General features: G+C 39.4%; 1 protein-coding gene across 4 annotated transcripts in view; it reads left to right on the top strand.

The window, feature by feature from the left end:
* The window catches only part of TTC3 (tetratricopeptide repeat domain 3), a 79,756-nt gene extending 57,836 nt beyond the window's left edge, over positions 1 to 21,920 (top strand). For all 4 annotated transcript variants that reach the window (XM_063305364.1, XM_063305365.1, XM_063305366.1 and 1 more), the window contains exons 35-46: positions 29 to 178; positions 666 to 805; positions 1,710 to 1,778; positions 2,128 to 2,224; positions 3,783 to 3,883; positions 4,887 to 4,974; positions 13,972 to 14,076; positions 14,961 to 15,367; positions 16,295 to 16,412; positions 17,350 to 17,577; positions 18,568 to 18,654; positions 21,245 to 21,920. In XM_063305364.1, the coding sequence (XP_063161434.1) occupies positions 29 to 178; positions 666 to 805; positions 1,710 to 1,778; positions 2,128 to 2,224; positions 3,783 to 3,883; positions 4,887 to 4,974; positions 13,972 to 14,076; positions 14,961 to 15,367; positions 16,295 to 16,412; positions 17,350 to 17,577; positions 18,568 to 18,654; positions 21,245 to 21,352 (1,698 nt within the window). In that variant the 3' untranslated portion in view covers positions 21,353 to 21,920. The remainder of the gene's footprint in view (positions 1 to 28; positions 179 to 665; positions 806 to 1,709; positions 1,779 to 2,127; positions 2,225 to 3,782; positions 3,884 to 4,886; positions 4,975 to 13,971; positions 14,077 to 14,960; positions 15,368 to 16,294; positions 16,413 to 17,349; positions 17,578 to 18,567; positions 18,655 to 21,244) is intronic.
* Positions 21,921 to 26,637: the final 4,717 nt, after the last annotated feature.

Here is a 26,637-nt window from a genome sequence, read left to right as displayed (position 1 = left end):
TGTAGGTTGTAATACTCATATTTTGCAGGGAGATATGTTACGTATGGAGAAAGAACATCATGTACTACAAGAACAACTTAAAGAAGCAAATGAAAAATATGAACAACTTAAATGTCGAAGCTCCAAAGAAACCAGTATTTTAGAGGAGGAGTTATATCTACTTGTTGAAGGAAACAAAGTAATTCTTTTCCATCATTAGCAATTACAAATATAAAGGGAAGGAAATCTGGCCATCAACATGGTTGTAACTATTATTGTTCATACAATCGTATGGCTAGCTGTATTTCATAGCTTTTTAATCTTTTGCTAAGAAAATCTTTACCATTATAATTCAATCTGTATTTGAAATGAGATTATTTTAAAGCATTTTTCACTGCAACATGGAAGACTAAAGAGAGTCACTTTACTGCATAGCAAAACTATCTAAAAAAGCTCTTAAAGTAGCTGATACTCAGGGTAATAGAAACTTTAGCTACAGCACCTAGCTTAGGCAACATTTTTTTCCTTTCGGATGTACATTAATAATTTTACTCATCAATGTTTTTTAAAAGGTTTTCCAAATAATACGTAAACACTATTTTTGTAATTCGAACTTGGATGTCTTGTTTTAAGATAGTACTGTATTAAGCGTTGTTTTTTTTAAATAAATGTATTTTGTTTTATAGCTTAGCAAGAGAGAATTGGATTGGTTCCATCAAGATTCAGAAGTGAACTTTAAAAAATGGCAACAAGAAAAAAAAGAAAATCAAGAGGGATTAAAAGCAGGGAAAAATAAAGTCAGGAAGCTAGTAGAAACCAATGAAATGTAAGTTTATTCTGAAAATTAAAACACATTTAGGTGGTGAGAGAGTGTATGGACTTCAAATCTGCATATTTGTGCATATTTTAGTTTGTTTCTGAATATTATATTAGAGGGTTACACAAAAAATAAAATGGTTTTTATTCAACCTCAGAGAAAAACAATTCCATTCAAAACTTGCCTTCAGACTAAATCATCACCATCACCACTAGATTTTTATCCCGCCATGCATACATACATATTTGCTCAACTCAAAGTGGCAAACATACCTAATACTCCTGCCACCTATTTTCCCCACCACAGCAACCCTGTGGCTGGGCGGAGAGTGACTGGCCCAAAATCATCCAGCCAGCTTTCATGCCTAAGGGAGGCCTAGAATTCACATTCTCCTGGTTTCTAGGCCAGTAGCTTCAACACTACACCAAACTGGTTCTCAAACTACTTTAGAGATACTATATTCCTGCAGAACAAAAACAGACATTTTAAATGCTCTATCATGCACAATAATGAAAACTTGAAAAAAAACTCCTTGCTTCTTCATATTTTTATCCTAGGACTATAAAAGTTAGTTGTGATAGCAATCTATACTGAATACTACCTGCCACTCAGCCTGCAGAACAATTGGCTAAAGTAATGATTTTGTAATTTTTGTAAAAACTTTCCCCAGCAAGCGATAAAATGCTGGCTATCATACATAATTCATATAATTGAATATTACTCTGTCTATGATACAGTTCTGATCTCAGTATTTTCTTATATGGCTTATGGCATAATCTGGTTATCTAATGCTGAGTATTGACAGAAAGGGGGGAAAAAACTGAATACTGTAATACAGTTAAGAAACATTGTATTCGATATCTATATGCTATAATATTGCTTGTTCCTAAAACGTATCTATGTAATAAAACAGATATATGAGAAATATTGATGAGAAGGATAAACAGTACAAAGCATATTTGGATGAATTTCTGGAGATCAGGTAGGCTTAAATTTGCTTTATTTAATTAATCTTCAACTAGACTTTAAAAGCTTTCACAAATCGTTTGATGGGGTTTGGTAGATGTGTACTCTCCACTGAATACTCAGAAATTATTTTGTGAAAAATAGAGTTGTAACCCCACAAAGAAGAAGCTGTAATCCTGTCAAAAATTAAAAGGTCCTCTATAAATCAGGTTTAACATGTTTGCAGTATTCTAATTAAATTTCAGTTATTTGTTGCTGCTTATATTTGTAAGTAATTATATACTGAGTTAATTTTTTGATTTGCATGATATGCAGGCACGTAGAAGTCTGAGCATATGTTAACAGTCTTTAAATTTACTTTACAGTAATAAGTTTGAATGTGAAAAAGTAAAAATGGAAGAACTTATAAAGAAGAACCAGGATTACCAGGAAGAATGTGTTAAAAGAGCAATAGCAGCAGAGGTAAAATATATGATACTACTTGAATGTATTACTGATTCCCGCAAACTATTCATCATCTTTATAATACTTTATCATGCTTGTCTAAAAGTTACATACTTGAATTAATACTGTTGTCAGGCTCCCCCCACTAGGGCTCATCAGCAAATCACATTTCTTATGAGTTCATGGCTTTGTTTGGCAGAAGCAGCTTGGGCCAGCTGAAATCTTTATTGTAGATAAAAAGGAAGCCATATATAAGAATTGGTTTCCCGCTGCCAGCGAGAAAATGTAAAGGACTTTTATAGCCTTTGGGTTTAAACTTGTGGCTTCTTCCTCCTGTCTTTCCAAATCAATGGATAGTTGACCCAATGCTAGTTGGTCTTGAAGCCCAGCAGTTGTGGTATGTTTACATAATGGCCATCTCTGGCCAGAAGCTGCTGGTTCCCACTTTAACCCACACAACCATCCCCCCACTATTTCCATTTTCCATTCCCCCTCCCCCATAAATTTGGAAGGATCATGCATATCTCTCCTTCCTTCCTCTGAATTTGAGCTGCAGGAGGAGGTGTCCTCCATACCTCTATCGCCATTTCTTCATCAACAGATACTCCCTCCATTTTAAACTTTTCATGACTCCTCACACCTTTTCTTCTGTGTTGGGAACCTCCTCCATTTCAGAAATCTCATTTTCAGTGAAAAAGCCTCTATTTCTCTTGTCACTCATGTAGTTTTCACTCCTCCCCATCAAGTCCTCCTCCCTTTCACAGTTAGAATAGCTGGCAGATACAGAAACTTTATTACAAGTTTTTATAATGAACTTGCAGTAATTCACAAAGTGTTGAGGTTTAAAGGTATGGCTTTTTCCTCTTGCCTTTCTAAATTAATAGAATACTTGATGCAGCACTTGGTGGCCTTCATACAGAGTAGTTATTGTATGCATTTATAATAGCCATCTCTGGTCTGGGAACAACTGGCTTCCACTGCAACCCTCAACACTGACTTAAGAGAGGGGGAAATCATGGAGAATTGATAATTACATATGGACAAATCAGCAGTTACCATTCTCATTGATAATTATAATTTTATAATAATAAAATGGACTGAATTGGCCTGTTTTTCGGACCACTTTTTGGCATGATGGGTGGGGTTTAAGGTGGAGGGGGAGCAAACAGCTACCATTCCAATTCTTAGAATACTAGAAAATGGCCTGTAATCATCCACCTAAAATTCAGCTGTTTTGCTGCCTAAATTTGGTAGTCAGAATTCAGTATGCTAAGGGCTGCAAGCAAGAGGCAAATTGTCTACCCTTCCCTTAGTATTTGGATCAAAATGTTACTATTTAAAGTAAGTTTTAGAGCACATATACAACTTGTTAACTGTTCTAGTTTTTAGTTTGTTGCTGGCCCTATGTTGTTTTTTAAAATATTTTTACAGTTACATTTTCAAGATCACAGTTTGAAGTAATTAAAAAGAATAACGTCACAAGCGTTTGGGCTTAGTTGTATTCTACAAAGTTAATGTGATACCCTGTTTTCTCCAGCATGATGTTTAGATTTATGCTAAGTTACTTTTATTTCAGGTGTCAGTACTTGAAAACTGGAAAGAGATAGAATTATATAAATTATGCAGAGGAGCAACAAATGCCAAAGCCAATATTAAATATCTAAAATTCATGACCAGGTATTGTTTAGAATATACAGATATTCTATTGCATGTGTGGTTATTATGAAAGGATATTGAATGGTAATATAAATCAGGGTTTTTAAGACTGTGTCCATGGAACCTTAGGAGTCTGTGATAGGGTTCTGTGTCCATGAAACTTGATAGGGTTCTGAGAGAGACTAAGGGGGAAAAAATCCACCTTCATCTGAATGCAGCTGATTTTCTGTCATTAGAGTCTTGCCTCTTGATCAGGGGTCCCTGGAAATTTGATTCTAACTAACAGGTTCCATGGCCTGAAAAGGGTTGAAAACCTCTGCCATAAATGACTTTGCTAACCATTAGCTTCTGGCATTAGATTCTAATTATTCTCCTAACTAATCATATCCATTAGTAAAATTTCTTCATGTTATTGTAGGTTGCAATGTAGAAAAAGAGTGTGTTAAGTGAACCATGCACTGAACTTTGACTATGGCAGCAAGTCATGGTGCTATCACAATTATTAGAATTACCCTGAAATGAGTATGTCAGTTAATAAAAGATTTGTTAGAAAATTGTGCTGGCCATTTTTTTGTGGAATTCAGCAGCTGATATAACTCCTTTTGATTCTTGGAAGGCCAAAACCATATGATTGTAGGGTTTTGCATTACTTTTTTCCTCTTTTGACTCAGGCGGTTCATGGGGTACAAAGCAGAGTTTTCTCTTTTTCTGCTTACGTCATTCTCTCTTATTTTGTCCTAAATCTTACCTATATAAAACCTTGATTGACTTCTCTTTTTCCTTCCAAAAAAAAGTCTTGCCTTCCAAATAATATGAGGACCATAAACTTGTTCTGGAAAAGAATGTTCGTAGAAAAAAAAATGCAAACTTTAATATCTTAAGCAAGTATTTATATAGATTGAATTACTAGACTGTCATTTCATGATTGGAATTATTTTTAATATGAAAAAGCAGGATATAAGTTTTATAGTTGAATTAATATCAAAGTATCAAATTACATAAACTAAATTATATCATTCTTCAGTCATTCTGCAATGCCTCAGTCAAAGTTACAGATTGATTCTTGGGAGTCATTTATGTCCAGTATTGGGGAAGAAAAGAAAAAAATAGAGGTAAGTCTCTTGTAGTAAATCTTGTAAAATGCAGATTCTACAAATTTCTGTTGTGATATAATTACTTTTTATTGATCATTGTATATTGGTAGTGCCATGGTTGAACAATCATATCTGAGGTTAGTAAACTGAGATATTAACAAGGTTTGTGTATCTATATAGTTTCTTCAACCTTTCATTTGTACAAATGGGAAAAGCCAGAAATCACAACTAATCATAGCAATCTCTTCAAAGACAGAAATAGTGGCTTCTAGGAAGCTGGCCTATTATACTTGCTTTGAACGATGATTTAATATCAAGATTTTTCTGAAAGCCAATAAACCTGGTTCAGATATAACTGGAAGCTATATATTTTGGCTTCGGTATTTGTTTCCCTGCTCACAAAGGAAGGAACAGTGCCCATACCTGTCCAGACATAGCTAATGTGTATAATCTTCCTCCTTGCAAAAATTACTTAATATTGCCTCTTTTATCTATTTGAACAATGCATACATTTTCATAATGCTGTGGTTATAGAAATAATCAAAATTGTGTGTGGGTGTGTAAAATGCTATAGGAGGGTTTTAGAAGTCTTTCTGACATCCAGGACAGGCTCCCAAACCCATATTTTAATTGTATATTATAGACATTTTCACAAAAATGTTTGCCTTGGTAGGCATGGTCAATCAGAAGATGAAAGGCAGGATATAAATCTAATAAGTTAATTAAATCATCTTTTTAGCAGAAGGAAGACTGCTAGGGTATTCCCCCCCCCCCCCAAAAAAATTCCCCAGCCTCCCAGGATGCATTGTAACCACAGTGTGCCATTCTTTCTTCTGCACAGATGACTGTGTCTACTCATCTTTTTTTCTTGAAATACTTCTGGATCAAAAATGTGGTACCAACAGTATTAGTCCTATACTTTCTGTGTTCAAAGATTTTCTATTATTGTTGTTGTTGTTATTAAAGCTAGTAGTCTGTGGAACGGAGTGCCAGTCTTAAGCATAAACTTTATTTCTATTAATCCTTCTGGTCCAACATACATCTTGCATACATTTTTAGAAGATAAAACATGATAGGGGACTTCAGACCACTATTTGTTTGGAAATGTTCTTACCTGCCCAGAAAAAAACTGAGGGAATAGAGAGCATCATGGGAGGCTGGTTGCAGGGAGCAGTCTCACTAGTCTGTCTTTTGGCAGATGGGCATTTTGTGACACATTGTGCCTACCATTGCAGTTGTTTTCATTCTGAGCACTCAATCTTAGTCTTGGAAGGAGCCATTTAGGCCACCAAGTCCATTCCCCTGCTCAGCACAGGAAGCCAAATTAAATCATCCACCACAGAAGGCTGTCTAGCCTGTGTTTGAATACATCCAGTGAAAAGGAGCCCACTATTTTCTTGGGCAATTTGATTCAACTGGTGAAATTCTCTTACCGTTCAGAAGTTCTTTAAACTGTCATTCAGAATCTGCCTTCGTGTAACTTAAATCCATTATTCCATCTCCTGCATTCTGGAATGAGAGAAAGTCCCAATCTTCCTCTTTGTGACATCTTTTCAGATCTGAGGAGTGCTATCATATTCTTCCTTAGTTGTCTTTTCTCAAGGCTAAACATACCCAGCTCTAAACTAAAACTTAGTTTCTAGTCCTCAGGTTATCTTCATTGCTCCTCTTTGAACCTGTTCTAATTTTTCTGAATCCCTCTTAAAATATGGTGTTCAGGACCAGACACAGTAATCGAGATGATGTCTGACCAAGGCAGACCAGAGTGGAACGATTACTTCCCGTGATGTGAAAATTATACTTAAATTGATGCAGACCAAAATTATATTTACCTTCTTTGCAGCCACATCACTGGCTCATATTCAGTTTACAATCAAGTACTACTCCAAGATCTTTTTCACAAGTACCATTACCAAGTCAGGTATCTCCCATTCTATACTTGTGCACTTGTTTTGTTTTGTTTTGGTGGATTTGTTTGTTTGTTTTTGGTAAGTGAACAACTTTGTGCCTGTCTTTATCATTCTGTTACTTGAAGTCCATTTCTCTAAGCTATCAAGATTGTTTTAAAATATATTTCTCTGTTCTAGGGTATTGTATATTTCACCCAATTTTATATCACCTGCAAAAGTTATATGCATTCCCCCCACCTCATCATTCAAATAATTTATCAAAATATTGAAGCATATAGGGCTCAGTAGTTATTTTTGTGGCATTCTGTTTGAAAAGAAATATTTGATGGCACTCCTTGAGTATGATTTTCAAGCCAACTAGGTATATATTTGGTCACATGGCTAATCAACATGCCATGGTGTACTTTGTCAAATGTTCTGGTGATGTTAAGATGTATTATGCTTACAGCATTAATATAATTTATTAAAGTTACCCAGTCAAAAATGAAATAAGATTAGTCTGGCAAGATTTGTGATTAACAGCCGCATATTGACACCAGGTAATTACCACAGTGTTAGGAATAATGCGAAGAAACTACACTGAGCCAGGAATGAAGCTCTAGTCTTTATTGTTTCTACCATATAAACAGAATCTTGCCAAACTGAGCAAAACTAGCAGGCTCTAAGGGAAAAACCCCAGAAACTCTAAGGCAGGTCCTGCCTGAACTTCTTGGCCAAGTGCCCAAGGTCTTCCACACTGTGAGTGTGTTTTTCCCCCAGAAGGCACCCCCTCCTTCCTCACCTGTGATCTCCATAACAACAATGGGTTTTTATATTGTTGTTGTTATTAAGCATTTTAGAAAAAATATACCAACAATAGAACTTCTTGTACCAAATTTCTCTGAATATAGTATTTAGCATAAATTTAATATTTTTCTTCCATTGAAATTCCCACTGTTTCATTTCTATTACAGTATTCAAATTCTGTAATCATTTAATCATGCATTTTATTAATCTGTTCTATCACATTGTTTTCAAAGTGCTTACAGTTCAGTCTCTTTCTGATCTGTTCTAGAATCTTCCCAGATATCAGTTCAGACTGACTAATCTGATAGTTTGCTGGAGCTTCCTTTTCTTTTTTTTAAGACAGGGACAATATTTACTGTGTAGTCATTTGCTGCTTCACTATTTCTCTAGGATTTCTCAGGTAACAGATATGTATTCGACCAGGCCATTAACTACTTCCTGCAATACCCTAGATGCAGTTAATCTGCCTTGGAGATGTAACACAGTCTCAAAGTTCTAAATGTACCTATGAGCTCAAAACATTGGGACATCTTTGCTTTGAATTAACTGTGGAATTCATAAACATTCTTGACTCTAGTGTTGTCCGGGTCACTCCCCACTGCCTATTTGATTGGCCTGCCCTGGTAACTGATGGACCCTGTTGGGCTTCAGAAGGAGCTTGGGGTTCTTCCAGAGGGTCTGGAGCACAGTTTGGTTTAGGCCTTGGTCACGGCTTGGAATGAGCATGTGACAAGGGCCATTGATCAGATTGCACCTGTGCAAATTCTCTGTGTTCACAGATCCTGTAGAGCTCCTTGTTTAATTAAGGAGCCAAGGGAAATGAAATGACATAGAAGATGCCTAGAGTGCCTCTGGTGAAAGACAAGGAGTAAAGCCAATCTAACAGAGGCAAGAGCCTTTCTTAGGACTTACCTTAGGGGGTTTAAGAGCGGCGAAGCATACTTACTTCTCTGCTTTTACAGCATCTGTAGATAGGTGGCTGGCAGCCCTCTTTATGGTGACCAGGTCCCTTCTGGGTAAAGAGGGTCCAGGGAGCCCTTGCTGGGCCTCTGTAAGACATATTATCAGCATTTTTGTTGTTTATTCGTTTAGTCGCTTCCGACTCTTCGTGACTTCATGGACCAGCCCACGCTAGAGCTTCCTGTCGGTTGTCAACACCCCCAGCTCCCCCAGGGACAAGTCCGTCACCTCTAGAATATTATCCATCCACCTTGCCCTTGGTCGGCCCCTCTTCCTTTTGCCTTCCACTCTCCCTAGCATCAGCATCTTCTCCAGGGTGTCCTGTCTTCTCATTATGTGGCCAAAGTATTTCAGTTTTGCCTTTAATATCATTCCCTCAAGTGAGCAGTCTGGCTTTATTTCCTGGAGGATGGACTGGTTTGATCTTCTTGCAGTCCAAGGCACTCTCAGAATTTTCCTCCAACACCACAGTTCAAAAGCATCGATCTTCCTTCTCTCAGCCTTCCTTATGGTCCAGCTCTCGCAGCCATATGTTACTACGGGGAGCACCATTGCTTTAACTATGTGGAGTTTTGTTGTCAGTGTGATGTCTCTGTTCTTATCTATTTTATCGAGATTTGTCATTGCTCTTCTCCCAAGGATTAAGCGTCTTCTGATTTCCTGACTGCAGTCAGCATCTACAGTAATCTTCACACCTAGAAATACAAAGTCTTTCACTGCTTCTACATTTTCTCCCTCTATTTGCCAGTTATCAATCAAGCTGGTTGCCATAATCTTGGTTGTTTTGAGGTTTAGCTGCAAGCCAGCTTTTGCACTTTCTTCTTTCACCTTCATCATAAGACTCCTCAGTTCCTCTTCGCTTTCAGCCATCAAAGTGGTATCATCTGCATATCTGAGATTGTTAATGTTTCTTCCAGCGATTTTAACTCCAGCCTTGGATTCCTCAAGCCCAGCATGTCACATGATGTGTTCTGCGTACAAGTTGAATAGGTAGGGTGAGAGTATACAGCCCTGCCGTACTCCTTTCCCAATCTTAAACCAGTCCGTTGTTCCATGGTCTGTTCTTACTGTTGCTACTTGGTCGTTATACAGATTCTTCAGGAGGCAGACAAGATGACTTGGTATCCCCATACCACTAAGAACTTGCCACAATTTGTTATGGTCCACACAGTCAAAGGCTTTAGAATAGTCAATAAAACAGAAATAGATGTTTTTCTGAAACTCCCTGGCTTTTTCCATTATCCAGCGGATATTGGCAATTTGGTCCCGAGTTCCTCTGCCTTTTCTAAACCCAACTTGTACATCTGGCAATTCTCGCTCCATGAATTGCTGAAGCCTACCTTGCAGGATCTTGAGCATTACCTTACTGGCATGTGAAATGAGTGCCACTGTTCGATAGTTTGAACATTCTTTAGTGTTTCCCTTTTTTGGTATGGGGATATAAGTTGATTTTTTCCAGTCTGATGGCCATTCTTGTGTTTTCCAAATTTGCTGGCATATAGCATGCATTACCTTGACAGCATCATCTCGCAAGATTTTGAACAGTTCAGCTGGGATGCCGTCGTCTCCTGCTGCCTTGTTATTAGCAATGCTTCTTAAGGCCCATTCAACCTCGCTCTTCAGGATGTCTGGCTCTAGCTCACTGACCACACCGTCAAAGCTATCCCCAATATTGTTATCCTTCCTATACAGGTCTTCCGTATATTCTTGCCACCTTTTCTTGATCTCTTCTTCTTCTGTTAGGTCCTTGCCATCTTTGTTTTTGATCATGCCCATTTTTGCCTGGAATTTACCTCCAATGTTTCTAATTTTCTGGAAGAGGTCTCTTGTCCTTCCTATTCTATTGTCTTCTTCCACTTCCACGCATTGCTTGTTTAAAAATAATTCCTTATCTCTTCTGGCTAACCTCTTGAATTTTGCATTTAATTGGGCATATCTCCCCCTATCACTGTTGCCTTTTGCTTTCCTTCTTTCTTGGGCTACTTCTAGTGTCTCAGCAGACAGCCCTTTTGCCTTCTTGGTTTTCTCTTTCCTTGGGATGTATTTTGTTGCCGCCTCCTGAACCATGTTGCGAACTTCTGTCCGTAGTTCTTCCGGGACCCTATCTACTAAGTCCAGTCCCTTAAATCGATTCTTCACCTCCATTGCATATTCCTTAGGAATATTAGTAAGCTCATATCTAGCTGATCTGTGGGTCTTCCCTAATCTCTTTAGTCTGATCCTAAATTGTGCAAGAAGAAGTTCGTGATCTGAACTACAGTCAGCTCCAGGTCTTGTTTTTACCGACTGTATAGATGTCTGCCACCTTTGGCTGCAAAGGATGTAGTCAATCTGATTTCGGTGTTGTCCATCTGGTGAAGTCCATGTATAAAGCCGTCTCTTAGGTGTTGGAAGAGAGTGTTTGTTATAGAGAGTGAGTTGTCTTGGCAAAATTCTATCAGCCTATGTCCTGCTTCGTTTTGTTCTCTCAGGCCATGCTTACCTGTAATTCCAGGTGTCATTTGACTGCCCACCTTAGCATTCCAGTCTCCTGTGATGAAAACAATGTCTCTTTTAGGCGTGTTGTCCAGTAGGTGCTGCAGATCCTCGTAGAACTGCTCTCCTTCAGCTTCTTCAGCATCTGTGGTTGGGGCGTATATTTGGATCACTGTGATGTTAGATGGCTTGCCCTGAATTCGAATTGAGATCATTCTATCGTTTTTTGGATTGTATCCAAGCACTGCTTTAGCCACTTTACTATTAATTATGAAGGCTACTCCATTTCTTCTGTGGTCCTCTTGTCCACAGTAGTAGAGCTGGTGGTCATTTGATGTGAAGTGGCCCATTCCAGTCCATTTCATTTCACTGACGCCCAAAATGTCTATCTTTAATCTTGATGTCTCCCCAATAACCACATCCAATTTGCCCTGGCTCATAGATCTTACATTCCAGGTTCCAATGGTGTGTTGATTGTTAGAACATCGGATTCGCCGTTCACCACCAGCACCGTCAGCCGCTAGCCGTCCTTTTGGCTTTGCTAGCTGCGTCATCACGTCTGGGGCTAGTTGAACTCATCCTCTGTTCCTCCCCAGTAGCATTTTGACCATCTTCTGACTTGGGGGTCTCATCTTCCGACGGTATACCGACATATCTCTGGTTGTACTGATCCATTTAGTTTTCACGGCAAGAATACTGGGGTGGGTTGCCATTACCTTCCCCGGGGATCCCATTTAGTCTGACCTCTCTGTCATGACCTTCCCGTCTTGGGTGGCCCTTCACGGTTTAGCTCATGCCATCATTGAGGTGCTCAAGCTCCAGCACCACGACAAGGTAACGATCCTTTCACTTGACTTCACTTGGAGTTAGCCTCTGGCTGGGCAGATCCTATGGAAGTGATTGAGGCGCATTATCTGGGAAGAGTTTTGAGCAGGCTACTTTTAAGGAGGTGGACAGAGTCCTTGGGGCTGTTAGCTCTGCCACCTGTATGCTAGGCCCATGACCTTCCTGGCTGGTTAAGTTGGTTGAGGTGGCATGTGGTTGGGTCAAGCAGTGATTAATGCCTCTTTGTGGAAAGGAGTGGTGCTGCCTGTCTTGAAAGAGGCAGTGGTGCACTCCATTCTTAAGAGGCCATCCTCATGCCTGACCATATTAGACAACTTTTGTCTGGTTTCCAGCCTCCTTTTCTTGGAGAATGTTGTTGAGTGGGTGGTAGGCACTCAGCTTCAGAGGGCCCTGGATGAAGTGGATTATCTGGACCCTTTTCAGTCAGTGTTCAGGCCAGGCTGTAGCACTGAGACAGGGTTGGTCATGCTTGTGGTTGAGTTATGAAGTCAGGATAGGGATGGTGCATCTGTTCTGGCCCTCCTAGATCTCTCAGCAGCTTTCAATACCATTGACCATGATATCTTTCTGGACCGGCCCCAGGGGTTGGGAGTGGGGGGCAGTGGTTCTCCTTCTTCTGTGGCAGGTTCCATTCGGTGTGGGGAGTGAGGGATTGAGCCTAAGGCCTCACAATGTGGAATTCTTTGAGGCTCGGGCCTTTTACCCCTTCTCTTTAACATCTATATGAGACTGCTTGGTGAGGTCATGCGCTGGCACGGGTTGCAGTATCATCAGTACGCTGATGATAACAGTTGTACATCTCTACCCCTGGCCAACCAAGTGATGCTTTCCTGGTGCTGGCTCAGTTCCTGGAGGGAGTAAGGGTTTGGATGGGGAGATACTGGCTTCAGTTCAACCCAAGCAAGTTGGAGTAACTCTGGGTTTTTGATCCCTCTGGTTCAGGTAAAATACCTTTGACTCTTTCCATCACTGCATTCCCCCAGACATTGCTGATACACAATTTGGGGGTCCTCCTAGACTCACAGCTCCTGCTCAAGGAGCAGGAGGCAGCTAGGGGGGCCTTTGCACAGATCCATCTTGTGTGACAGTTGTGGCCATCCTGGGCCAGGAGGCCTTGCTCAAAGTCACTCATGCCTGGTTAGTTCCCAGTTGGATTATCGTATTGCGCGCTACATGGGGCTGCCATTGAAGACCATCCAGAAACTACAACTGGTCCATAATGTGGCAGCAGCGGCACAGTTATGGGTGTTCTATGTTTGCCCATATTACATCACTGCTGTAGGAGCTGTACTGGATTCCAGTTCTTTTTGGGTGCAATTTAAGGTGCCTGTTATCACCTTTAAAGCTCTAGATGGCATGGGGCCAGGCTACTTGCAGGACGCCCTGAAGGTATTTGCCTGGCCCACCAGATCAGATAGGGTCGGCTTGCTCCATGTACCCTCCCTTAAATGATGTCATCTAGTGGGACCTAGGAAGTATGCCTTCTCTGTAGCTGCCCCTGCCTTGTGGAACCCCTTCCCTTGAGCTCTGGTATGCTCCCACCCTCCTTGCCTTCTGGAAGGCCTTGACAAGCTGTCTCTTCTCACAAGCACTGGGGTAGGATGAGGCTAGAGCACAGCATAATGGTGCATGGTTGTATGGGATAGTGCTGCCTCAGGATGCTATGGAGTTTTATTGATTTTATTTTTGGTTTGGGTTTTTTTGTTGGTTTTACTGTTTTGTACACTGCCCAGGGTTGTTATTACATATGGGCGGCTATACAAATCTTTGAAAATAATAATAATAAATAATGCTTGAGATTAGTGCTTTGCTTTGCAGGATATTTCTCTTTTTTAACTAATAAAAAGAACCTAGAGGCATGTCATGACATCACTTTAGGGACCAGATGCTACATGTAATGTTAGCCTAAGAATCAGGTGTTCACTTACATAGCTCTTATTGATAGGTTTATTTTGGGCTTTCAACCAAATTAGTCTACTCTTGATAGAGAGTTCATATCTAAGAATGTTAAATGTTACCTCTCATCTCTTTTCTGCAGAGTCAGTTTGAAGAGAGGATCTGTATAGTAAAAAATGGTGCTCTTCTAAATAATATCACCCCAGTGGAAATTGCAGATCTTCAGCCACCTACTGGTTTGTCATCAGTAAGTATTTCATGAGTGTTTTTACATCCAAAGTGAACAGATCATTGCATTCTCATGATTGCAGAATTGAAGCATCGAAAAGGTCAGACCGTTCTGTAGCTTGCTCATGTCTTTATGGAGAAGTGTAATGCTCTCATCCTCATGTATGAACTGCCACATGCCCTCTAGGGTTTTCTTTCCTGTGGGGAGATACAGTCCCAAGAAGCTGGTGTCTGGCACCACCAGTGTGGTTTTGAACAAGGGATGAGTGGTGACATAAACTGAGAGTTCTTCAACTTTTTTTCCAAATTGCTGCCATGAAACATCATTTGAACACCCAGAGAGATTGAAATGACAAGGTTGTGATGTCCCAGGATGAGATTCATTTTTCAACAGAATTAAAGTCTGTGATGTGTTACAATATTTTGATAGAAAATTTCAGGCCCTGTTCTGCTGGTATTCTTGATGTATTATATGGAATCATATGAGAGAGTGAATATATGTTGACCGTCATTTTTCTCTAAGTAAGGGACTATTATAAATACAATACCACATATGAGTAAATGACTGCCTGAACAAAACAGGTGACATTAAAATACTCTATCTTTTTGCTTTAATTTTTACAGTCCAGTTTTGTTATATTTGGGAATCATCGGTGTTGGATGCGTTATTTTTAGTATAATACTTATTTTTTGTGTATTTATTCTTACACTGGCTTGTTGCTCTTGCTGTTTGTGTACCACCTAGAATCTTAAGGCTGAGATAGTTTTTAATTAATAAATAAATCAATACATACATACATACTTCAATCTCGAACTGTCTGATAGGACAGAAACAGTTTTAGAATGCTTGGAATATTCTTTCTTACCATATTTGCTCTTCTTTGTGCTCTTCTTTTCCTTTAGGCAACTCCTGAGAAGTCTCCTATTAATGACCCAGCCATCATAATGTATTCAACTATTGCTCCGCATCTGTTTCCTCCGTTTTCAAATGTTAATGACAGTTGTCCCTTACCTTCCAAAGTTAAAGTTTACACTGGCAATAATGATTCAGAGCTTCCTCCCAGTAAAGACATTGGTGAACTACCTTCTGAATGCAGACGAAACTCACTTTCTGATAAAGTATGTCTGCCTCAATCACCAGGGAATTCCGGAAGACATATTCAGAATATCCAGCTACAACACAGCATTCCAGAGGAACTGGCAGGAGCTGCAGGACTGGACTATGCTGCAGTTCTGAGCAGACCAATTCTCTCAAAACTATCTGAAAATATCATTGACCAACTTAGAACTATATTTCCACACCATACAAGGTATATCTACAATAGAAAAAATGGATAGCTCACACTTTAGTTGAAAACCATGTCTCGTATGTGTGCGTGTGTATATATGTGCATGTGTGTGTAAAAAATCTACTTAAAATTGTACAATGTATAATTTAAATATTTTGAAATATACTCTGACACAAATCTTCAGAAATGATTATCTATTTTTGCTTCTCCTAATATAATTTAAAGTTGATCCTAGAGAAAATCTGAAATGGCTCTTCCTGTCATTATCTTAAGCAGTTTATTATACTTGAAATTTCTGGTTTTTGTGAACTTTGCTTCAGTATGGGCACTAAGTTCAAGACTTAGTGACAGTGTTTTTTGTACCATACTACTTATTACCATGTTTCTGTTATTTTTTTTTTCTTCACTTTATACTGGTTGGTAGAAACTGAGCTGAGTCTCCCTTCAGCATTTTGTTATGATTCAGTTCAGTTTTATCTTCAGGTCAATGACCCTGTTACTCAAGTTTCTTTATTCTTAGGATCAGATTTTTTTTAACAGTAACAATATAATAATTTGTTCTCATATTAAGTCCTTTGCCTGGGGTTCAGTTATACGTGACCCAGTTGTTGCATAAATTCTTCTGAAACAGGAATGGAAAGTAAGTATTCATGGGATGAGTTATAACACTACGTAGTTACCTTTTAAACTCAGAGTGGAATCTTTGTTTCATCCAAAGAACTGTAGAAGATAAGGTAGGTATCTTTAAATTTACATTATTTTCACAATGCTTTATGGTGAAGAAGAAATAATAATGGATACATATATATTCTTGAGGATACAAATGGGGGAGGGGCACAAATGGCAATTCAGTTTTAGATAGTCATGTTTTCTAAAATATACCATAGTTGCAGACAATATTTATCTTCTGCAAAAGCTCTGAATAGCTGTGTTTCTTCCCTTCTGCAGTTCAGATTTGGAAAATTTTGTAAAAGAAATCAGTGTCAAGAATAGAAACAAGTTGAGCACAGATGAGTTCCTAAACAGGGTAACTGAATTTATCCTGGATCATCCAGACACAAAAAAGGTAATTTGCAGGAAATGTTTATGTAGATAGCAAAAAAACCCTGTATAATAGATGTGATACAGTATGGTATATGTACTATTGATAATGTGAGAAATAAACTCAAAAAAGAAAATCTAAATGGACGCATTGATGCTCTACCTAAGGTGGGAAAGATATGGGGAAAACTCTTCTGCCAAGAACTTCTGCCAAGAAGTTTCCTTATTTTCTCTTTGGGCTGCAGAAACTACATTTACAGAAAAATGCTTGGCGGGTCTCATTTTGGGTATTGGAAGATAGCAGAATGTTCAACCTGTCCCAGGCAAAATTTCAGGATGCCAGTACTGCAGTTCCAAAGGCTGAAAATGCATACTTTGGAAAGTCCAGTAGAAGAGAATATACATGGGTCAGGGTTGAACGGTGGAGTCCTTGGTGCTCTCTGAGCTTGGTGGTTTGCTTGCAGACATTTCATTACCCGACTAGCTAACATCATCAGTGCACGTCTGGAAGCAAACCACCAAGCTCAGAGAGCACCAAGGACTCCATTGTTTGGAAAGTCTTTAGGTCAGGTTAGGTTATCTCACATTTTGGAATATGTGTGAGAGTCCTCATAGTAAACTTCATTTGTATAGGAAGAGAAGTCAACAATAAGAATTTTTCCATTACAGCTCAGAAGATTTTGAATGGCTTGCCAAGGAAGTTACATAGGATTTTTTCATTTTTATTGGGTATTCAACGTGCATTGTCAAAGGCATCTCTTTTTTCTTAGAGACTAAGATCTGTCTTGGTGCTAATTTGGAATGTTTACTACTGATGTGTTCTCTTTTGTTGGTTTGCTTTGTGTTCTTGCTTCAAATAATCATTTGCTTTAATCTCTATGTTTGTCAACTGCATAAGCAATGGAAGAATAAAGTATAAATTAGGAAGGTATTGCTAATACTTTTCCATTATCTTTTTAAAGGTTCTTTCCTCTTCTGGAAAAAATGAAAAGTTATCCTCCTGTACTTCAGGACAAAATGGAAGTCATACTCAAAAAGTATTAAAGACATTGGGACAGAGCAAAAGGAAGTCTAGAGTTGCTAATGAAAACAAAAATAAAACTAGCCTACCACCTCAATCAAATCAGATGCCATGGAAAACTGTTGGTGAAACATCAAAATCAAAGTGGAAAAAATCAAATGATGCCACTGTAGGTTTTCTATAAAAACTATGGTTTTGTGAAACCATTTCGTTGATTTAGTGTTATTTTGGAGAGGTCATATATATTCTTTCCTAAGCCCATTTTTCCTCTTAGAATTTTAAATACAGACTTTTTTTAACTTTCAAGTTCTTAGAATAGTTTTCAAAATGTAGGTAGTGCCTAATATCATAGAAATCAGTTAATGGACTAAATTATAATCAGTTTTGAAAATCCAGTTTTTTTGTCAAGAGTTGAATTTAATAAAGATGAACAGTGCTCCATACCAATATGGTATGAGAGGTTCAAAAATCTTCTTGAAGACTGGAAATGAACTTTTCTCAAAGGTTTAATGAGAAACTGCTGAATAGTAATGATATATCACTATTTTCAAAATGACTATTTTTTCACAAATGAAACAGTTTTTAGAAAATAAACAACAGGCTGCATGAAAGATAACTTTCCATGAATGGTGGTGGGGGGGGAATCACATAATTTTGAAGGGTATAGTCTTACTTAGTTCCCTGGAACCCCTGTGTCTTTTCCTGTGCTATTCCATGAGCAGAATTCACTTATGGAACTCTGGATACAATTATTTTTCTAACCTGTTGACACTGAAATATACTGGACTATAATATTCTATTCTAGAATTAAGCAGAGAAATACTGCAAAACCTCATGGGTTAGAATGATACCTTTTTATTATGATGCCACTAAACTAAATTAATTTCTGTTCAAAAGGTGCTTTTTATTGAGTCAGACAGTTGGCCCATTCGGTTCAGTACTTTTTGAATCAGCTGCTTTCGGGGTTTCACACAGGAGCTTAACCTTGACACTTTAACAGGAAATTGTAGGGATCTTTATGCATGTAAAATATAAGATATGGCCATTAGTTACTGGAATTCTTCTATGAGAGTCTGTATTTATTTTACTTTAATGCAGTAGCAAGCCAATAATTTTTGAAGTAGTTTTGAAATGGCAATAAATGCATTTTATTCTATAGGATAATGATCCATGTGTAATATGTCATGAAGAACTAACTTCAAGTCTGTTGCATGTTCTGGACTGTGGACACAGATTTCACAAACTAGTAAGTGAATTATCAGCAAAAAAAAGGGCTGTACTTGATCCTTGTGACTTTTTACATTTTCTGGAGAATTGCTGCTGTATTGCCCCACATATTTAACATGATCATAATTAGTTTTTGCAATATACACTGGTTGAATTAACTCTTAGCAAGCAAAAGCACAGATTACATTGTGGAAGACTGATCACCTTCGATCCCAGGACCAGCACTTGCCTTTCAGTGCTCAGGTTGATACATACAGCTTTTCCTTGCAAATTCAAGGTTTTCCTTGCAAATTCAAAGTATGTTTTATATGGGCTACATTACTTAGGAAGTGAGTTTGCCAATCTCAAAAATGGATATGACCATAATCATATGGAAATATAATGTTTCCATAGCAGTTCTTATGATTGCAGCTGCACTTTTTGATAGCTGCTGTATTGCTGTTCCTCTGGACAGACAGGTCAATATGTTGACTTCCATGTATCAGCACCAAAAAAAAATATGAGTAGAAGGATGCTTATATAATGGGGGGTTTTCTGTGCCATTTCTTCAAGGACTCCAAAATATAATATCCTCCATTTTTCTTGAGATCCCACAGTTCACAGTAGAGATTATTTTAGTGTGCATAGTAGACTACACTAAAAATGAGTTAGGAAAACCTCATCTGCAGAGACTTACAGGATACATTTCTTAACCTAGTAATTGAGCCTCCTTGAGATGAAGGACAAAGTTGCCATTTTTTCCATAGCCATTTGTGGGTGATATCCCCCTCATCTTCCCTAAAAAGGGGAATGTTGGATAATTTAGTTTAATATGACCAGTCCAGGACTGGCACCTTAAAAAAGGGTTGCACCAGTGCCTTTTTCTCCCTTGCACTCATACCAGCCAGGCTGGCTGCAGCACAGGGCTTGGGGCGGCACTCCTCAGCGGCAGTGCTGGGGCTGAAGTAGAGGCCCAGGGGTGGTGGCAGCTGGCTGAGACTGCTGAAGGCCCCGGGCCTCTACTTCAGCCCCAGCGTCACCGCCAAGGAGTGGTGCTGTGCAGGGCAGCCAAAAGGGCAGAGATGGGAGGGAGATAGGTTGGGGGGAGTTGAAATGCCCCTGCAGTCATAAGTGTGGGCAGGCTGCCAAGTGCCCAAATTTTGATCACGTGATGATGAGCGCAGCAATGACTGTAACTTCAGGGACTGGGCATAAGTACCATTTGTTCGGCACCGCCGTAACTTCAAATGGTCATTAAGCAAGGATTACCTGCATACTAACACACAGAGTGTTGAAAACAAATTGGAAGAACTGGAGTTCTTAATTCTGGAAGACAAATATGTTATAGAAGCTGAAATTTAGTAGATCAGGGGAATGCTATAGACAAAATGTACGTGGGCCCTTAGCAAAGTCTTCAGCAAAGACTTGAATAAAGTCTCTTATGATAGACTCCTCAGTAAGATGGTAAAATATGGACTAAATGATACTACTATTAGATGAATTACAATTGGTGGAATGATTGCACCCAAATCACTCCATCAGCTTGGACAGAAATATTGAGTATGACGCCATAGGGTTCTGCCCTGGGCCCTGTGCTGTTCAACATTTTTGTCAGTGGTTTGGAAGAGGGAATTGAGTGGACATTTATCAAATCTGCAGATGACACAAAGTTGATATTTCAGAGGAAAGAGATCTAGAAGAGCTTGAGCAATGGAGTGAATTAATAGAGTGGGAATTAATAGGGAAAAATGTAAACTTCTGCACCTAGCTAGGACATGAAAGGTATTTAACTCCCCTGCCCTTGCAGACCCAGTTTTCAGTGATGCATGCCAAATTTGTCATCTCATCCTCAGTTAGACTGTGGATGACTTATTGCAGACAGACCTGGTGTCAGTAACATCAACCTGAGCCCAAATATCCTGGCAATCCAGAGATCTGGTTCTTGAGATGACAACAAAGGTTGAAAGAAAGGATAGACTGAAACTTTCCAATCTGCCTTCCCCTGTAATGGCTCACCAAACTCCTTGTACCATTTCTCTCTGCCAGTCACTACTCTGATCCTCCTCTCCTTTTTGCCCCTTAAGGTCCCAGCAAAGATAAAAAAAATATCAGCCTGATTTTTTCCCATTCTGTTCCATGCCGTTCTGGTTTTTTTCTTTTTTTAATAAGTGGAACAGTGCCTGTAAGATTTAAAGCTCTAACTATAGAAACTCTAGAAGTTTCACATGTTGTGAGGTGATGGGGTTTGGGGTCTGGAAGCAGTCTATTTTTGGTGCTGGCCCGCCCTTTAATTAATAGTCTTCCTCCATATTTATATTGGCACAGCAAAGCTTTTCTGGAAAGCATGTGGGGAATAAATGGAGTAGTAGTAGTATTTTGTTTTGTTTTTTGAGTATTCAGGTGATTTTCTTATTTTATATCATTAAATGTTAGGTTTATATTTTTGATATTAATCACTGGCAGTCTTTGGCATTAAAGCTAGTTAATAAATGTCAGCCTTTGACAGAATGAATTTTAAACATTTTGTTCATTTTTATTTAATTTTATTTTTTAAGAGCAGATACTGCCCATATTGCATAGCCATATTTTTTTCATGAGATATTTCTGCAATCTTTTTATATCTTATACAGTGTATTGGGCCATGGATTAAGGAGCACAGTACATGTCCAACATGTCGGCGTCACGTGCTTTTGCGAGAAGATTATCCTGAGCTTCCTGGACGAAACAGAAAAACTTAAAATGATGCAATGTACAGATTAGCAAGAATGATATTCAGATTATTTACAATCATGATAATAAAAATTTATATGTAATGTGTTCCTCTTGTTTCCAGAATATTGCATGTTAAATTATCCCTTTGTAACTTGAGGAAAACATATACATGATGCTAGTTCTGCCATTTCCAATGAGTCAAGATATGTACTCAATTATATAACCTTTGTTGTTACTCTGTGTCTACACTTTTGGCAGAGATACGTAATTTATGTACCTAAGTATTAACTATCTTTGTTATATCACAGCCGAACAGCTCAAAAAGTTAATATAAAATATACCTGATAGATGTCCCTTTAAATAAAAAACATATTAATAAAATTGTAATGTAGAGTACAGATTTGTCTAGCTTTTTTAGCTATAGCTGTTGTGACTTTAATCTCATACCTTGGATTGGTTATTAGTGATCAATGCTATTCAATATATTTGGAGCCTGATTCTTTTTGATTTTCACAGTTGACCTCCTCTTAAGAAAGTAGACTAGTTCACAAATTGTTTTAGGATATAACCAATAAACCATGATTTTAAAAGTCATTATTTAATGTGATGTGTGAATGTGCTGGAAGAGGTGAAAACTCCAGGTGTACCTTCCAATCTATCAAAAAAAATCCTTACAAAAATAGATTAATCTGCTGTTATATTCATGATAACAATTTGATTTTAAATACAAAACCAGAGCAGAATGCTTAAAATTTAAGTAGAAATGTTTATGTAAGAATAGCAGAACTTGGGTAGTGCTATGAGGGACAGACTGACCTTTTAACACTTAGGTTATGTTCACACATGTGAAGTCCTTGGTGCTCTCTGAGCTTGGTTGTTTGCTTACAGACATTTCATTACCCGACTAGGTAACATCATCCGTGCTAGTGAGTATGAAGTTTGCTCCCTGTTTTTATATAGTAGCTTGCCCTGCCAGCGTTGGTGTGGTGTGGTTTTTTTCCTTGGTAGTTCCTTGATTAGGGTATTGTTTTCTGCTTGTTTGGTGTTAATCCCTGCTTATCTGGGTGTTGGATGCTGGACAGGATGTGTTGTCTTTTTTTTTTTTTTTCCTTTTTAGCTTTCTTATTGTCTCTTGAATGGTGTGTCGAAGTGGTTTAACTCTATTTGTCTATAGATGGCTGATTTGTCTGAATGCCAAGCTTCCAGGAATTCCCTAGCATTTTTGGATTTAGCTTGGTCTAGTATGCGCATAGTTTCCCAGTTGAAACTGTGGTTGAGTCTGTCCATGCGTTGTGAGTTTTCATCGTGTCTTCTGACTGCTGGTTGGTGTTCATGGATGCGCTCTGCTAGTCTTCTGCCTGTCTATCCTACATAGTGACTATTACAGTCCTTATCCTGTATGTTGTAGATGATACATACAACATTCAACACTGTATGTTGTAGATGACGCTGTAGATTACATAAGAACCTGTCCCTACAAATACTGCTAACAGTTGAAAGACATTTTAAAAAATGCACCCTTACAGATTTTTTAAATGCTGAAAGTGAAGGCCAAATGCAGTTTCCAGAAAAGTGCATTGCAGATCCTGGAAGTGAGGTAGAGAAAGGCCCTCTTCTGGGGTCCAGATAGTTGAACCTTCTAGACGCATCTTCCAAAGGTTCCCTCCAGATCTGCACAGCTGAACAGGTTTGGGATGACCATGGTGCTGTTTAATATCAGTACCAACACCTTATTCAACTGGCAAATACTGCAGAACTTTAAGTGTGAATGTCATATCATCCATATCCCTTGCACTTGTTTAGTAGCCTAGCTGCCATATTTCACAATTTCAGGATACTTTTCAAGGCTAACCCTACACAATGTAACCGGAGGTGTAGCAAAAAAGCTTATCCTTTTATAATAGTGTCACCCAGGTTCATTCTCTGTATTCATTGTCTATGAGTTGGTTTTACATTGCCAAAATGGAAAGGTTGACCAATATTATACTGTGCAGGCTAGGTTTAAAGCTATGCTCAAAAGCTAAATAAATGTTTCTTAAGTTCTGTTTATACTTACATTTTATTTGTGCTTGTGCTTTCTTTTTCCTTTCCTCTTTGTGTGTGTGTATACACACACACAAACACACAGATACTCTTTTCTTTTTATGCATAAAATTTACTTGTAGCTTCTACTATTCCTTAATTTTAATTATGGATCCAGATTGGGAACATTTGGGGGAAGAATTACATTTTGGTGAAACTGACATTCTAATTGTAATTTTGTCTAGCAAGTCTTGTTTGAATGACATATTTCGGTCTAATCTGATATATTTTTAGTCACCTTGTTCAACTTGTTTCCTTAGTAAATGTTTGTTGTTTATTCGTTTAGTCGCTTCCGCCTCTTCGTGACTTCATGGACCAGCCCACGCCAGAGCTTCCTGTCGGTCGTCAACACCCCCAACTCCCCCAGGAACGAGTCCGTCACCTCTAGAATATCATCCATCCATCTTGCCCTTGGTCGGCCCCTCTTCCTTTTGCCTTCCACTCTCCCTAGCATCAGCATCTTCTCCAGGGTGTCCTGTCTTCTCATTATGTGGCCAAAGTATTTCAGTTTTGCCTTTAATATCATTCCCTCAAGTGAGCAGTCTGGCTTGATTTCCTGGAGGATGGACTGGTTTGAACTTCTTGGAGTCCAAGGCACTCGCAGAATTTTCCTCCAACACCACAGTTCAAAAGCATCGATCTTCCTTCTCTCAGCCTTCCTTATGGTCCAGCTCTCGCAGCCATATGTTACTACAGGGAACACCATTGCTTTAACTATGCGGGCCTTTGTTGTCAGTGTGATGTCTCTGCTCTTAACTATTTTATCGAGATTTGTCATTGCTCTTCTCCCAAGGATTAAGCGTCTTCTGATTTCCTGACTGCAGTCAGCATCCGCAGTAATCTTCGCACCTAGGAATACAAAGTCTTTCACTGCTTCTACATTTTCTCCCTCTATTTGCCAGTTATCAATCAAGCTGGTTGCCATAATCTTGTTTTTTTTTTGAGGTTTAGCTGCAAGCCAGCTTTTGCACTTTCTTCTTTCACCTTCATCATAAGGCTCCTCAGTTCCTCTTCGCTTTCAGCCATCAAAGTGGTATCATCTGCATATCTGAGATTGTTAATGTTTCTTCCAGCGATTTTAACTCCAGCCTTGGATTCCTCAAGCCCAGCATGTTGCATGATGTGTTCTGCGTACAAGTTGAATAGGTAGGGTGAGAGTATACAGCCCTGCCGTACTCCTTTCCCAATCTTAAACCAGTCCGTTGTTCCATGGTCTGTTCTTAATGTTGCTACTTGGTCGTTATACAGATTCTTCAGGAGGCAAACAAGATGACTTGGTATCCCCATACTACTAAGAACTTGCCACAATTTGTTATGGTCCACACAGTCAAAGGCTTTAGAATAGTCAATAAAACAGAAATAGATGTTTTTCTGAAACTCCCTGGCTTTTTCCATTATCCAGCGGATATTGGCAATTTGGTCCCGAGTTCCTCTGCCTTTCTAAACCCAGCTTGTGCATCTGGCAATTCTCGCTCCATGAATTGCTGAAGTCTACCTTGCAGGATCTTGAGCATTACCTTACTGGCATGTGAAATGAGTGCCACTGTTCGATAGTTTGAACATTCTTTAGTGTTTCCCTTTTTTGGTATGTGTCATGACCTCGTTGCAAGGCACAAAGAGCCTCACAACGTGGATCATGATCATTAAGGAAAAGGGGAAGGAGATAATCAAACCAGGGATTAACACAAGCACCCAAAGGCACCCACACCCATGGACCCATAAGCAACTGAAAGGAGAGACGTCAGAGGAATGAAGATAAGAAGCACATGGTGCCCCGGAGGACACAACCGTCGCAGGGAGACAAAGAAGACACCGGGGAAATCGCCCAGGCAGCCATCAAGGGTCCCATCAAGAGGGAACGAGGCATTGAGGGGTGGGGAAGCCCGGGGCAACACAGGAGGGTATAAAAGGGGCACCCTCACACTACCTACCCCGTTCCCGTTTTTCGTTCTGTCAGCTATCATTCCAATAAACCAGAAATCCTTAATACCCATTAAGTGAGTCTGTGTCTTATTGCGAAGCGAGGCTGGCCCTGACATAAAAACGGGAACCCCCCAAAAAATTTTTTCCACCTGGTACCTATCCAACAAGCTTGTGAGGGATCAGCCAGGCATGGAGAACCAGGAACCGAGGAGGCGCAACCCTTCGGCGCCCGGCGACGAAGCCCCGCTCTCGCAGGGCGGGATGCAGCTGAGGTCCGGGCGATGCAACGCCCCGGTAAGTATGGGACCCAGCTGGGGGGAAGCGGCGGGGGAGGGACCCGCCCCGGAGCCCGCGAGGCACCGGGGGCGAGGCGAGGGGACCCTCTCCAGGCCCGCAGACAACCCCGGAGGAAGCGCGAGGCGAACCGCCACCCTGGGCGCCCGAAGGCGAGGGCACGCCTGGCACCGCGGAGGGAACGAGGAACGACCCGTCCTCCACCAACAAGTGAACAAGTGAAATCAATCGAGTTAAATTATGAAAACAATAAATCTTCGTGGGTAGAATTATTTTGGCTTGTTTCTATGTTTTGAGGATTGTCCTCTCTGATATGTAGTTGTGGTAAATATTTTTAAACAGTTCATAAAATTCAGTTCCAAATCCATCATGAGCTACTGCCATCATTCCTCAAATGCCTATTAATGCCTATTAATTCTTTAACTTGTTTTTTAAGGGCTTCATGATTTCCTGTGAAATAGGTTTTATAGTTCTTTTCTCATTTTTTGTGAGAGTCTTCTAATAAACTAATAATGCTTTTTTAGTCTGTCTGTTCATATGACCAGCTTCATTGATAGTTGTGTTACATATGCTTTCAGAATGTCTGAAACCATAAGGCTTAATTTATATTACAAACTATAGAGGCTAGGTTTGCAAAACCAGTATAACAAAGCACAATCACATACACACATGCCAAGGCTGGGCATTAGCAAGCATTCACTCTTATAGCAAAATGGGGTCAATTAGCATCCTGATCCAATGCATGTAACAAAAAGCTCCATGAAAAGTAAATAGGGTCAAGCCAATCAAACCTCAGGTTGGGGGAGCTTGTTCCAAATAGCAGATGCAAAAAGAGAAGGCATGTCTCCTAGGCCGCATTAGATGACACTGCCTCAAAGAAGGGAGATAGAGCATGCCCACTTTGTGCAACCTAGCAGGACAGGCAGAAATACCCCAGCCCTGTGCCATGTAGAATTTATAGGTGATAACCAGCACTTTGAATTGCACCAGGTAGCCTACTGAGAGCCAGAGC

Source organism: Candoia aspera, chromosome 5, assembly GCF_035149785.1.
Source record: "Candoia aspera isolate rCanAsp1 chromosome 5, rCanAsp1.hap2, whole genome shotgun sequence".
NCBI classification, from domain to species: domain Eukaryota; kingdom Metazoa; phylum Chordata; class Lepidosauria; order Squamata; family Boidae; genus Candoia; species Candoia aspera.
The sequence above is the reverse complement of the archived record's forward strand: the minus strand, read 5'-3'. Positions and strand labels throughout refer to the sequence as shown.